The sequence below is a fragment of the Toxorhynchites rutilus genome, chromosome 3 (genome assembly GCF_029784135.1).
Source record: "Toxorhynchites rutilus septentrionalis strain SRP chromosome 3, ASM2978413v1, whole genome shotgun sequence".
Classification (NCBI taxonomy): domain Eukaryota; kingdom Metazoa; phylum Arthropoda; class Insecta; order Diptera; family Culicidae; genus Toxorhynchites; species Toxorhynchites rutilus.
The window spans coordinates 32,738,592-32,752,305 of record NC_073746.1 but is presented as its reverse complement, the minus strand read 5'-3'; the positions used below and the strand labels follow the sequence as shown (position 1 = coordinate 32,752,305).

Genomic DNA, 13,714 nt, shown 5'->3' with positions numbered 1-13,714 from the left:
TGTGCAATTTGGTTGGTTCAGGTTAATCACGGAGAGCAACAACGAATTTTACAGTCTACCCAAGCTCAAGCTCAAGATTGCTGAAAGTGGGTGGGTGGATGAGTATAGGTATAGAATTGTTATTAACATAAAATTCAACTCTTCCGAACTTATTGGTGGTCTCGAAACGAACCGATGGAATTTGAGTGGCCTTGTAAAAGCAACTGAAGATGTTTGATACATGATCCATTTTTGATTTCGTGAGAATAAAAAGGGTGGGTTGTATCTATGATATAACCGCATGGTTGACGTGGGACTACCTTAGCTTAGTAATCATTTGTTTGAATTGATTAAATTTTTGATCAAATGAAACAATTTCCGAATTCGATTGAATTCAATATATTTGCGTTGTAAGTAAAAAGTTTGAACAAATACCATGTCTCTAGTGTCTGCACGATTTTACCAGTTATAGAAGACCGTGTTAGGGAAATGCACTCTGGTCTGCACAAAGGCAAGCGAGTACAAATGTACTCGTAGTTTGCATGTATTTGCAATGCCAATTTCCTTAGACACCTTGGTTTAGAAGTCTTTATAGGTAAACAGATTCAATCGGAACAAAAATACTCCCGACATGCATGAATTTGCAATCCCAATTTCCCTAGACACCTTGGTTCTGAAGCCTGTGTCGAGTAAACATATTTTAATCGGAACAAAAATGCCCCCGACTTGCATGTATTTGCAATGCTAACTCCCCCTCGCTCCATAGATTTGAAGTGTGTTAGGGAAACACATTTCAGCCGGAACAAAAATGCCCCCGACTTGCATGAATTTGCAATGCCAACTTCCCCACGCTCCATGGATTTGAAGTCGGTGTTAGGGAAACACCTTTCGGTGGGAACAAAAGCTCCCCCTACTTTCATGTATTTGCAATGTCAATTTTTCCAACCCTACTTGGTTTTGAAGTTTGTGTTAGGGAATACCTTTCGGAGAGAACGAAAGTCCCCCTACTTTCGTGTATTTGCAATTCCGATTCCCCCAAGGCTGCTTGGTTTAGAAGTCTGTGTTAGGGAAACCGTAAAGCGGGCCAATAGAAACGAGGCAGTTAAGGCGTTTAGATAACGCTTAACATTTTACAGTTATTCAGTTATTTATCTAATGAAAAATAACATTTTATTAATTGCGAAAGATGCGTAGAAATATTCCCTATCAATTGATGCAAACATCCTTCCGATCCAGTAGAAAATGTTCGAGTTATAAGCATTCGAAATCTTGCATTATTCCTGCATGTTCAGTGTTTATATTTCCATTTTACCCCCCATATATTCCGGTTAGACGTAGTCCCACGCCAACACGAGATTTTTCATGATCACTCCATGCGCAGAATAGAAACAGAGGGCGCCACTTCACGGTGAGAACGAAATACCTTTCAAAAAATTCATTTCGTTTTTATCGTGATGTGGCAATTTTTCATGACTGTTCCATGCGAAAGCAGAACAGAAACTGATGCTATTGGATTGCATCACGGGAACACCAAGTCGAATGTGTAAATGTGTGCGAATATTCCTTCGCTCGGATGCGTTCACACGCACAACATTTTTCATGACTGTTCCATGCGAAAGCAGAACAGAAACTGAGGCGAGTAAAAGTACTCATGTGTCCGCTATGGTTTTCCAAACACTAATGCGAGCGAGCAGAAGAAATCACAGCTTGCATGTATTCGCTATGACGGTTTCTCCAGGTGCCTAGATTTTGCGTCCGTGTTCGGGAACACATTGCGATCACCAATCATCATCTGTGAGCTAGATTGTTATGATTTTAATAGCTTGCTTTCAAAGCAATCTTTCGGATGAAGTGTTTATTATACCACTCCATTCAGCCGGTAAAGAGGTATTAAAGTTCAAAACCTTACACTCCAACGTCACTCTCTCGTTTCCGAAACTTTGAACTTACACCCCGGTACATAAATGAAAGACGTAGTCCTACGTAAAAAAATCGCTTGAAAGTTGCCGAGGAGTGAGGCATAGTAAGAACGTTACAAACAAGGCATAGAAGAGACGAAAATGCGAGCGAACCGTCAATTATTTTTAAGCATCCATTTTTGTTCACCAATCCTGCACATGTTCGTTTTCTAAAACTGTGATTTGACGGATTAAATTTATCTTTAAGGTACGGAATGGATTATCCAGATGCTGTCATACAAATAAAACAAAACTATCTTCATGGCTCGAGAACATATCAAGTGTTTTCTCATACAAATATTACACATATTTCAACCAACTATATTCCAACCAAATATGACAATTGAAAAATTTCCGAAAACTTTGAAGGAAAATGAGAAAATTTGGAAAATTTGTTCTACATTTACAACGTGATAGGCGTTGTTAGTTCATTTGATGTTTGCGCTTACGAAGTTTCGAAAGTGGAAATGGATTTTCAGCTGGAGAAACGCACTATCTATCTATATAAATAGTAATGGATCGCCAAATATTATTATTATATTTTCGGTATCAAACATGTATTTCATGTAACGGAAGAAAAAAGTTATTTGCAAGTGATTGAAGAAATTGAATTGTGAAAAATTGAGAATTGTGTCTGAAAATAATTTTATTTTCATTGTTTTAGTAGAAGTACTAGGAAATTTATAGTAAGAGTAAATTGTAAAGGGTCAAAGGGTAATCATTCAAACGTTCGCTCAGTAGGAAAACGTGAATGTTTAAAAGTATTCATATCAGAAAATCAATTTTGGGCGAGACGAAGTTGGTCGGGTCAGCTAGTATCATTATATCGATAAACACAATTTGTTCCAGAGGCACCTGATGTTGGTTAATTGGAAGGACAAGACTAATTTAACACTCCATATACACATAGTTACATGGGGCGAAACGTTTTCAGTTGGATCCATAATTTACAAGGTTACATAACGTCTATCGTTGGTACACACTTCCATTCTCATAATAGCATATGAGGCACTTTTAAGCGCGTGATCCATTTTATTTGCCCACCGGAGCGTCATGTGGATCCATATGGGGGCAATTAAATTGATTCCAAACTGCGCGTGTTAAAATAGATTACGTACAATTTAATTGATTGCATTTTGACGCTTCAAATCAGAACCCAGATCACCTTCTACTACTTCGCTCTTTATATATTAATTTTATTTTTTCCTTGTTAATACTACGATTCTCGTGCACACCATACGCAAGTGGCACGTTACGCACAGGTTAGTCAATAATCTAATTAATTTGAGGAAAAATTAATGAAAGCGGCACATACTATCGCCATTATCAGCGTAGCACCATGTTTTGCGCTTCCAAAGGTGGCCTCATTTATTAAAACTGAAATGTACATTATAAGGTCTACTAGTCAAATCATGGCGATCTTGAAGTCTAGATTTGCAATTAAATTATGTTTAATGTTATTCCATGTTATCGAAACATAAGAACGGTGTTTCTATTTCTACTGCATTTTATCACAGTTCGATGAAAAATTTGTCTGCTTATATTTGTCATCTACATGACAGGGAAACATTTCAATCCGAGCTGGCAGGTTTTGGAATGGTCACCAGCATCAGGGCATATCGCGCGGCAAATTAGCACCAAACAAAGCCAACTTTTTATGAAAATTTCGGATCAACTAACAAATTGAAACCACTCAAGTTGATTAGGTTTTTGCGCTCACTCATCTCATCAAGATCATCAACGGAGGGTTGGCGTGCGAATTGCAAAAACGGAGTTAAATACAACCAAATACCGTGCACTAATTGCATATCACGTGCGTTCGATCAGCGGCTGCTTTCGTGCGCTAATTCACTAGAAAAGTACTCAATTACACGACAGACTGTTAGTAAACGCGCTCGCAAACACTCGACTGATGATTTTCCACATCGAATCAGGTGAAACCCAACCATTGGCTTGAATTGGTTTGTGTCCATATGATTAATTGAGTCCATTTCTATTGCGATTGGCAAAAAAAAAGACATGCTGCAATCCATAATAACAACCGGCTTGTTTCCTTAGCCTAGCGGACTATTTTGGTGATTTGGAAAATTGCGTTTAACACGCGTCGCGCGTCCGTCACACCAAGCAAGAGAGCTTTGTTCAGGGTTCCATGTTTTTTGCCATATTTTTTGCGCACTCTCCCCGACATGGTCACGATGACCGAGAGCAAGCCGGATTGTTGTCACCAAATGTGAAAGGGTGATGATATTATTTAAATTGATTAAGGGACGAGCATCAAAATGGACGAAGCATTCCAGCTATGGACAAACGGCACCCAACGCTCGAGTTCGCGTCGTCGAATCGACAAGACCGCAGATATGGCCGCGGGAGACAAAGTTGTTTTCTCGCGAAACTTGCCCATCATCAGTGCATATTTGCTGGCGGAGCTGGAGGGAAATATCGGAGTGAAAAAGAACATAACTACATACTTACTGTGGAACTGGATTGCCATCGTTATTGCATCAGTGCACGCAGCAACTGCATTAAATTGTCTCAATCAACCAACATGTGTTGGGCTGCCTTCAACTATGCGATCCATGATGATGACTGGTTCGTTTGGGTTCGAACGGCCCTAGTCAAGAGCTCTCTTCTTTGGAGATTGTTCAAAAATATTTATATCAATTATGATTGTTCGGATTACTGGAAGATATTCTTTGTATAAATTTCGCTGTTATCAGTTCTCCCTCCTGCAATGAATCCTCATGAACTGCTTTTTGTCTGCGGCTTAAGCCCACTTTTGCTATGATGTTTGTTTTGGTTTGTTTCGTGTTGATTGTAACTTAATAAACCACCGTTTTGTTCGCAAACTTGTTGCCATTTAGAAGGCAACTTCATTATCCCCCCCTTAAAAACCACCCCTCCTTATTTGCAAAAAAAACTCAGACAGACAGTTTTCGCAAGCCTCTTTTGAGGCCAACTTAGTATCACCAAGAGCGTTTTGCATGGACCGGAAGAGATGATAAGCACTTGGAGTCAGGTCCGGACTATACGGTGGGTGCAAAAGGACATCCCATCCGAGCTCCCGTAGCTTCTGGCGGGTCATCAAAGATGTGTGAGGGCGAGCGTTGTCCTGGTGGAAAACAACACCATTCCTATTGATCATTTCTGGTCACTTTTGGTCAACCGCCTGCTTCAAACGGTCAAGCTGCTCACAGAAGAGAACCGAGTTGAGGGTCTGGCCATAGTTGAGCAGCTCATATGATTCCCTTCCAATCCCACCCAACACACAGCAAAACCTTCCTGGGCGTCAATCCAGGCTTGGCGATGGATTGGGCCGGCTCACAGCGCTTCGACCACGACTTTTTTCGCTTTAGGTTGTCGTACGTGATCCACTTTTCATCACCAGTCACCATCTTCTTCAAAAAATGGGCCGAGTTCGTTCCGTTTCAGCAGTGCATCGCAGGCGTTGATTCGGTCTAAAAGATTTTTCGCGTCAACTCGTGTGGCATCCATACATCCAGCTTTTTTTGGAATTCAATCTTCTGCAAATGGATCCAAACGGTTTTATGATCTATACCCAGTTCCTGGCCAATCGAGCGAGTGCTCACATGCCGGTCTACTTGGATGATTTCAATGATTTTATCTGTTTCCACGACGATTGGCCTACCAGTATGGGGTGTATCTTCGACAGCCACTACACCAGAACGAAATCGATCAAACCAACGCTATGCTGTGCGAATCGTTACAGTATCGGGTCCATAAACTACACGAATTTTTTCGGCCGCCTTCATTACAGTTTTACCTTGCAGGTAGTAAAAACGTAAAATATGGCGAATTTCTTGCTTGGTGGATTCCATCATTGACGCGCTATAACTTGAGACTGAAAAGGACAATCACAACACTGTCAAAACGACACTTATAGCACAGATTGTCGTCTTTAAATAGCCGTATAGTATGACCCGATGCGATAAGTACAACACAAGATATGTTTAAGTGTTGCCATATATTGACAATATACGACATTTCTTTTTCTCCAACCCAATATATAAAAATGGATTTCTGTCTGTCAGTCTGTCTGTCTGTCTGATTTTTATGGACTCGGATAGAATAGTTTAGAATAGTGATAGTTTGAGACCCCTCCGTCCTCTCTAAGGGGGGTTGCCATACAAATGAACACAAAACTCTACATTACTCGGGAATTAATCAAGCAAATGAAACGAAATTTGGCATATGGAGGTTTTAGGGTGCAATAAATGATTCTATGGTGGTTAGACTCTCCACCCCCCTCTCTAAGAGGAATTAATTAAGGAATTAATCAAGCAAATGAAACCAAATTAGGCATATTGAGGTTTTAGGGTGCAATAAATGTTTCTATGATGGTTAGACTCTCCACCCCCCTCTCTAAGGGGGAGCTGCTACACAAAAGAAAGGCAAATTTATGCATAATTCGAAAACTAATCAAGCAAATGGAGCCAAATTTGTGATGCGAAACTCCATGGTGAATAGACACTTCTCCCCTCTCTCTGAGGGGGGGCGGTAACTGTCATGCAAATGAAGCATACATTTCTGCATAATTCAAGAATTGATCAAGCAAACTGAACCAAATTTGGCATGTGGAGGGTTTAGGGGGCAAGAAACATTTCTGAAGTGGTCCCACCTTTCTGAGGGAGGGGGCGGTTCTGTTAGAAATGAAACACAAATTTCTGCATAACTCGAGAACTACTCAAGCAAATGGAACCAAATTAGGCATATGGAAGTTTTAGGGTACAATAAATGTTTCTATGATGGTTAAACACTCCACCTCCCTCTCTAAGGGGAGGGTGGGTTTCTCCCATACAAATGAAACACAAATTACAGGGGGCACACAAACACAAACTTCTGCATAACACGAGAACTAATCAAGCACAATTTGGGATGTGAGAGTTTTTGGGTATGAGAAATGTTTCTGTGATGGTAAGACACTCCTCCCTCCTCTGGAATGGAGTGGGGGTCCCATAAAAATATTACACATATTTCAACCAAAAATATTCCATCCAAACATGACAATTGAAAATTTTAGGAAAACTCTGAAGGAAAAAGGAAAAATTCGGAAAATTAAATTCCCATATGTTCTTCAATTACATAGTGACAAATGCTGTTAGTCCATTGATCTTTTTTCGAAACTGGAAATGGATTTTAATGTGATGAAACGCACTCCTATATCTTCTTCTATCTATACCAATAAAAAAGTATCGCCGAATGTGTTGATAAGAGCAGAACTCGAGGAAGGAATTGTCTGATTTAGGACTGTCTTTATTCTATCATATTTTCTGTGTAAAACATTTATTTCATGTAACGGGAAAACATGTTACTTGCAAATTGTAGAAAAATCTTGAACGAGAATTGTGTCTGAAAATAATCTGATTATTATAAGGATATTAGAAATACTAGTAATTTTATAGTAAATGGTACACTCAACGGGGTCGATTAGAAGATCAATCAATGAACAGTTCTGCGATTGGACCCATGAACTTGCTTATAGTAAGAAATCGTGAATGCTTGAAGGTATTGATAACAAAAACAAATTTTGGGCGGGACGAAGTTTGCCGGGTCAGCAAGTTAGAAACAAAAAGTGAGCGGTTAGCGTCTGAGCCGTTCATCAATGTGAACTACTTTGCTACCATTAGTGTTCAACGTTGGTAGAGATTTTATTGTTGTCAAATCATATCGTCAAAGTACGTGTCTATCATGTAGGATGTAGGTTTTTCTAAAGCCACAATTTAAAACATTTACAAAAACTCAATTCAAAAGCAATTGTCCTCAAAGTCCTACGTCAAGTTTCTCCGCGTGCGTCCTTTTGAAATACTCGACCGATTCAGATAATCGACATATGAAATTGAAGCTTTAGCTTCTATATCTCATAAACTAATTAGATTGAGGTAACGGGTGAGTCATAAGTAGCGGAACTAAATTCATGTCACGTTTTCAGCCACAGGCGTGTGTGTGTGTGCGGGTGTGTGGTTTTCATCTCCGTTTCGTGGGCGTTGTTCGTACTAAGTGTGTTTTCGTTTGTTTACGATGAATCTCGCGGAACAGAAGTTCACCCGACAGCGCGTTTTTCAGATGCTGTCCAAACATCCAAGCAATTGGAGGTGGCTATACGAAATATCGTTTACAGAAAATTGTTGATTTTGTAAAGATGCACCATAAGCATGATGTTGATGCGATGATAATATTGATGATAATAGTGTAAGCATATATTCTTGGCTGCTTGAAAAAGAATGAAAAATGAAAAGATAGTGTTATAGTCAGAAGAAGATAAAAACAAATATGGAAACATTTCAAACGAACAAAAAAAAAAAACGTTTCTCAATGCGTTTTACTGGAATGAAAAGAGACCTCGGTTTGTAGTAAGGTAGATCGGACAGTTGATGGTTGACAGTTAACTTACAAATTCGGTGCGCTTATCCAGTTTAACTTCTAGAACAATAAAGAACGAATTGAATTTTTCTTCGCGGTAATACCGTTCTGAATCATATTTCGGACAACATCATATTTCGAACACTTTGTTCTAATATCTTGAAATGCTTAATGCACTCATGATATAACTATCAAATTAATGAGAGGAGGAGATCTGGCGTAGTGGTAACATTCATATCTCTCACGCTAAGGGTCATCAGTTCAATTCTCACTCCCGACATTCTTCCAAAAAATGGAAGTAACAGTGACGAACCAGACAAAAAGTGTTGAAAGTCACTAAAATACAGAAAAAAAATCAAATTAATATCACAATTGCTTCTTTAGAGTAATCCCTTTGTTTCACTATCATTTCACATGAGAACTACATTTGAATTATAACATAATCGACAAAAATCTTACAACACTACTCATTATCGTTTGTGTTTGACGTTTCCTTAGCGTGAGCACGTAGAATTTACCCGTTCATAAATATTTAAATTTATCCCGTGTTTCATCAGGTCTCATCATCGTTAACAGTTTACTGTGATTGCTTGTGTTTCGCAGTTGACTATAACATATAATCAAGTGTAATGTAATTTTCGATCAAAAAATTACAAAATAAAGTGTCCGAAATTTGAATTCAATCTGCCCGAAATTTGATTTAGTGTCCGAAGTTTGATTCTTATTCGCTTCATTTGCAAACCATTTTATTCGATGTTTTTTTTATGTTTTCAATCAAATAGGTACCAAAGTAGAAAGCTTAAAAGCATATTGAACTAATTTATTAAAAATATCAATCAAATAATACCTGTGCATAAAGTTTAGATTTGTTTTCTGCATCATATGCCTTAAGCGTCCGAAATATGATTCAGAACGGTATACGATTTTCCACTGAATAATTGTTTCACAGTTACCGTAGAAACGTTCCCCGCCCCGTAACAGCGAGTAATTGATGGACACCTCCTATGGCTGATGAACTCATTGTTTTCCGGCTACCTGAGCAACACAACAATCTCTCACAAAGATTTAACCTTGCTTTGCCATTTGCTTAATCCCGTCGTAATTGTCGTTCCGTGCATTTCCTACCCATTTGTCAAATCACTCCTAACATTGCCTTTTAAATATTTGGTACCTTGATAAGTAATAGTGATATTTGTTATAAAATCAGTTAAAATGAGATATTGGTCTTATAATTTTGTCGCTCATTTCGATGTTCGGACTACGGCATTTCGTAGTTTCCAAAGCGTCAACTTCAAGAAGACTGTTTGGGTTTCTTTAATGTTTGTGATGAAAATTTGTCATGTTAGTACAAGTGCTTACCACATTATGTATGCGTCGAATTATTTAAACAATGAGCTAGCGCGCTCTTCTGAAATTTCCTCCAGCTTTTAATTTTATTGTTTTGTCCGTCACTGCATGACGTAACCACGGGTTTTTACCTGTCCATACAATTCGGTTCTAATTATGTTTTGTAAAGCGTTGTTATTCATCCCCGAAAAGAAATGTGACAAATAGGTAAATTTACAAACCTAAATTAAGAACCACCAAGTGGTAAATAACTCGAAGTTCTAGCTTCTACCTATTGAGGGAAGGCTCATCCGCAGTCTGAGTTTGAACGTAAGCGTCGGTTGGTGTAAGCATATCATATTCATATTCTGTTATAACCATGTCGCTACATTCTGTGAACATTAACGACATACTGCCATATGTAGCGTTGACTACAATTTTCGATAAGTTAACAGTCAAAGATCACATGGCAATTATGACCACTTGCAAATATTGGTACGAAATTCTAAATGAAGGACGATTCCTCCGGCAACGCCGCTTTAAGCTCTACATGAAAACCCTTTGCGACGGTGGTGGTGATGGTGGCGTCGGTTTGTGGAACGTCGAACAGATGCAACGGTACCGGGCCTTCTTGATTTCGGATACATACCCAACCAGTATTTTGGGATACGTGCCGACGGAGCAGAAGCCAGAGTTTTTCAAAGCGTTGCGAGCTTTTCTATCTAGGGAAGAAGTGATGGCCAATGTTGAGGACCTGTTTTTTAGAATGGACCAATACTCACTTTGCGATGTATTTGACAATACAAAATCTTGGCATTTTCCAAGGCTGAGAAGAATTATCTATCACGCTTCATTGTGGTTTAATAGCAATGACAACATCAAAATAAAAGCTCCGAACCTTAGACAGCTGGAGATTGTAGACCCGAAAATGACACTAACTCCGTTGGTGAGAATATACAGCCGTCAGATCCGAGAGCTCGATATGAAGTTTCAGGATCAGGAAATCCTGTTCAAAGCAATCGATAACGATACATTGATTAATCTGCACAGCTTAACGCTAAACACTGCCACTGGAAACCATCTCCCTAAAGTATTCCAAACGTATGATTTCAGCGCCAATCAGAAGACAATATTTGCTCGGTTGAAGTATCTGAAAATATGCGACGACGATAGCCTATTTTTCGCGATTTATGAGGATATTTTCCACTATGTTTTGAACTTGGAAACGTTGATCATCATTGGCAAGGACATGAGTGCGGGTTCGTTCAACGCGATAAGTAACATCACAAAGCTGAAGAAACTATGCTTAATGGTTAACATACTCGGATACTACGACGTGAATAAATTATATCTTCCGAAACTCGAGAGGCTAACAACGTACATTGGTTCATTCGCACCGCTGGGAAGTGTTCCGATGTTGAGATGGTTATGCATCAAGAGTCACTGCTGGATCAGGCCGAAAATTATGCCCGTCAAGGGGGATGCCTTGCAAACATCTCTACACCTTATCAGTCAGCAGCTGGAGGTACTGCGTCTCAGCCGAGTGGATGTGGACCCTACACTTCTCGATTTGATACGGGGTTTGACAAATCTGAGGGCATTGGAAATGAGATTCGTTAAGGTGGTAAGTGGTATTATAGCTTTGAGTGGTCGAATTTGGTATTTAAAATCTCTTCCATACAGCACGATTCCGATGTAATGGAGATTCTCCACAAGCTACCCGCGTTGCAGGTTTTTTCCATGAGTTGGTGTAATCTGGTGAAGTATCCCGAGCATCAGTACGACTGGCACTGGAAGCAAACTATGTACCTAGAGGACGAAGAAAAGAGAGACTTCTTCGAGACGCTGAAACTTGATCTCCCGGACGTATCTATCAAAGAAATTGAAACCAACTGGAATTGCACTGGGTAGCCGGCAGATGTCCGATGTGTTTGGTAATGGGTTTAGTACTTTTTGTATATGGCCACTTTCCTGAAATATAGACGGCGTGTTATATGTTAAGTAATCGTAAGAAGATTAACAATTTAGAAATATGTAGATATAAAATACTGGAATAGGTTATACTGATAGGTAATTTCATTATGAAAAAATGACAATTTCGTCTCAAAAACTCCCAAGCAATAAAACATGTTCTTCCGTTTTCTCAATATTAACACGTCTAATATTGTTATGAAAAAGTGTATGTACCGTTTTTTCGACCCTTTTTGATTGTCTCGTCTTGTTTTCAACTTGTACCGTATTTTGAGTATAAAGCAAACATATTTATTTCTTTGTCATTATTTTCAATAAGACAGTGCTACAAAAAATTATCCTTTCTTCTGTCATGAGTTGTATCTATGGTTTTTCATGGGCTTCGGCACAATGTCCTTGAGTTTGAGCCCCTTTCACCCTAATGGAAAGCGATACATCATTTTGTTTTGAAAATCTTATTTTCTTACGGTCTTAGGTTGCCCTTTTTTCTAGAAGCAAGATATCAAAAGACTAAAAAGGGTACCAGTCATATGTTTTACCAATGCATCGCTACAAGTGTAACCTAATTCGGTCAAGAATTGCACCTAAACCATTTTTTTCCGAGGTTTCAGCGTGATTTCCCTAATTCTTCCAGATACATTTGGAGACCTTAAGAAAGATGGTGAGCACAATCGGTGGATAGCGATGACTACATTGCGACGTTTAGATTTGAGCCAAACACAAGTGAAAAATCATTAAAAGAAGCCAAAGGGAGAAATCTGTTGCACCGTGCATTGTTTTTTTTCGAATATAAATTTGGTTCAAATTTTACTCATAGTATTCGCAAAAAGCTGTCATCGACATAAAATTGATTGTTTGGCAATCGATATTGAAAGCTTCGTGGTGAAGGTTTACGAATATTTTCATATATACACGGTTTGTGTAGAAAAGGGATTCTCAAACTATTTTGGACAAGGGACCCATTTGTCAGAATGACTTGATACCATCGATCCTTATAGCCAAATTTCTTCAAAATCTCATCTTTATTTTATTTATACAAAATCATTATCAATTCAAAAATATTGCGATAAGTGAGGAAACCTGACTTAAATTTACTCCTGACTCCTGATTACTGACTCCAAGGGATCGATGAGTTGAGCAGTATGCTGAATTGTTGCTTTGTTGAAAAGACGATGTATTTACCACAGATTTTTTTGTTAATTCTGATGATTCCATTAGTGTTCTCAACAGTCTAGTTGATTCAAACAAAATACAGGAGACTAAATTTCTTAAAGTTTACGAATAATTTGGAAGGCTAACCTAGGAGAAACACTACAGTATAAATAAATAGTTATAAAATCCATTCCTGAATGAACAGAGATTGATAAGAGCATTTGTCCATTCCTCGTCGATTATTTGCAAGAGACGGACACACATTGTCCGTCCTCCGCTACAATATCGAAGCTGGAAAGTTTTTTTTCCCCCTCCGCCAAAGTGATTTTTGGTTGTTGTTTTTTTTTTCTTTCGTCCATTGGTGACAAGTTAAGTGCCAACGCATCCGGAACAACGAGGAAGCAGCACCTCTCCAGCGACGCTGGACCGGTGTTCTGTGAATTGGTTCCATTGAGCGTCACATTTGTATCTTCACCAAACATCAAACAGAGAAGTACAATAGAATAGTTTTTGCCGTCTCGCTATTGTGCTTATACCGTAGCGTGCAGCGTTGTATAGCTCCCTGAATAGGGTTGTTCAAGTTGTTCGAACTCATCAGACTAAATTTTTTTATTGAGTTTTTTTTTATTAAAATTTTTTTTTTACGAAATTATTGTTTTTTTTTTTCAAGAAGATTTTAGATTTGAGCTAGTTTTTAGTTTAAGTTAGTTTTTAGTCTAAGTTAGTTTTAAGTTGAGTTTTTGCGCGAGTGTGTGCGTGTGAGTTGTGTGTGTGCGTGCGAGTTTTTTTTTTTCGTTTTCATAGGCGGTTGCGCACCGTCTGCGCAACCGTTATGACATCTGCTGATGCCAATGTTGCGCGGACGCGTTATTATCAACAGTCCTCGAAGGCACCATGGGTTGTTTTCTTTCGGCCCAAGGAAAAAGCTTTGAGAACTCTTGATATTTCAA

At 38.8% G+C, this 13,714-nt stretch overlaps 1 protein-coding gene across 1 annotated transcript; it reads left to right on the top strand.

Moving 5' to 3' along the window:
* The first annotated feature begins 10,020 nt into the window (after positions 1-10,020).
* On the top strand, positions 10,021-11,622 carry LOC129773001 (uncharacterized). The gene is made up of 2 exons (XM_055776548.1): positions 10,021-11,265; positions 11,325-11,622. Exons 1-2 carry the CDS (start codon positions 10,021-10,023, stop codon positions 11,550-11,552), a joined length of 1,473 nt encoding a protein of 490 aa, XP_055632523.1. The 3' UTR covers positions 11,553-11,622.
* The last annotated feature ends 2,092 nt before the right edge of the window (positions 11,623-13,714 follow it).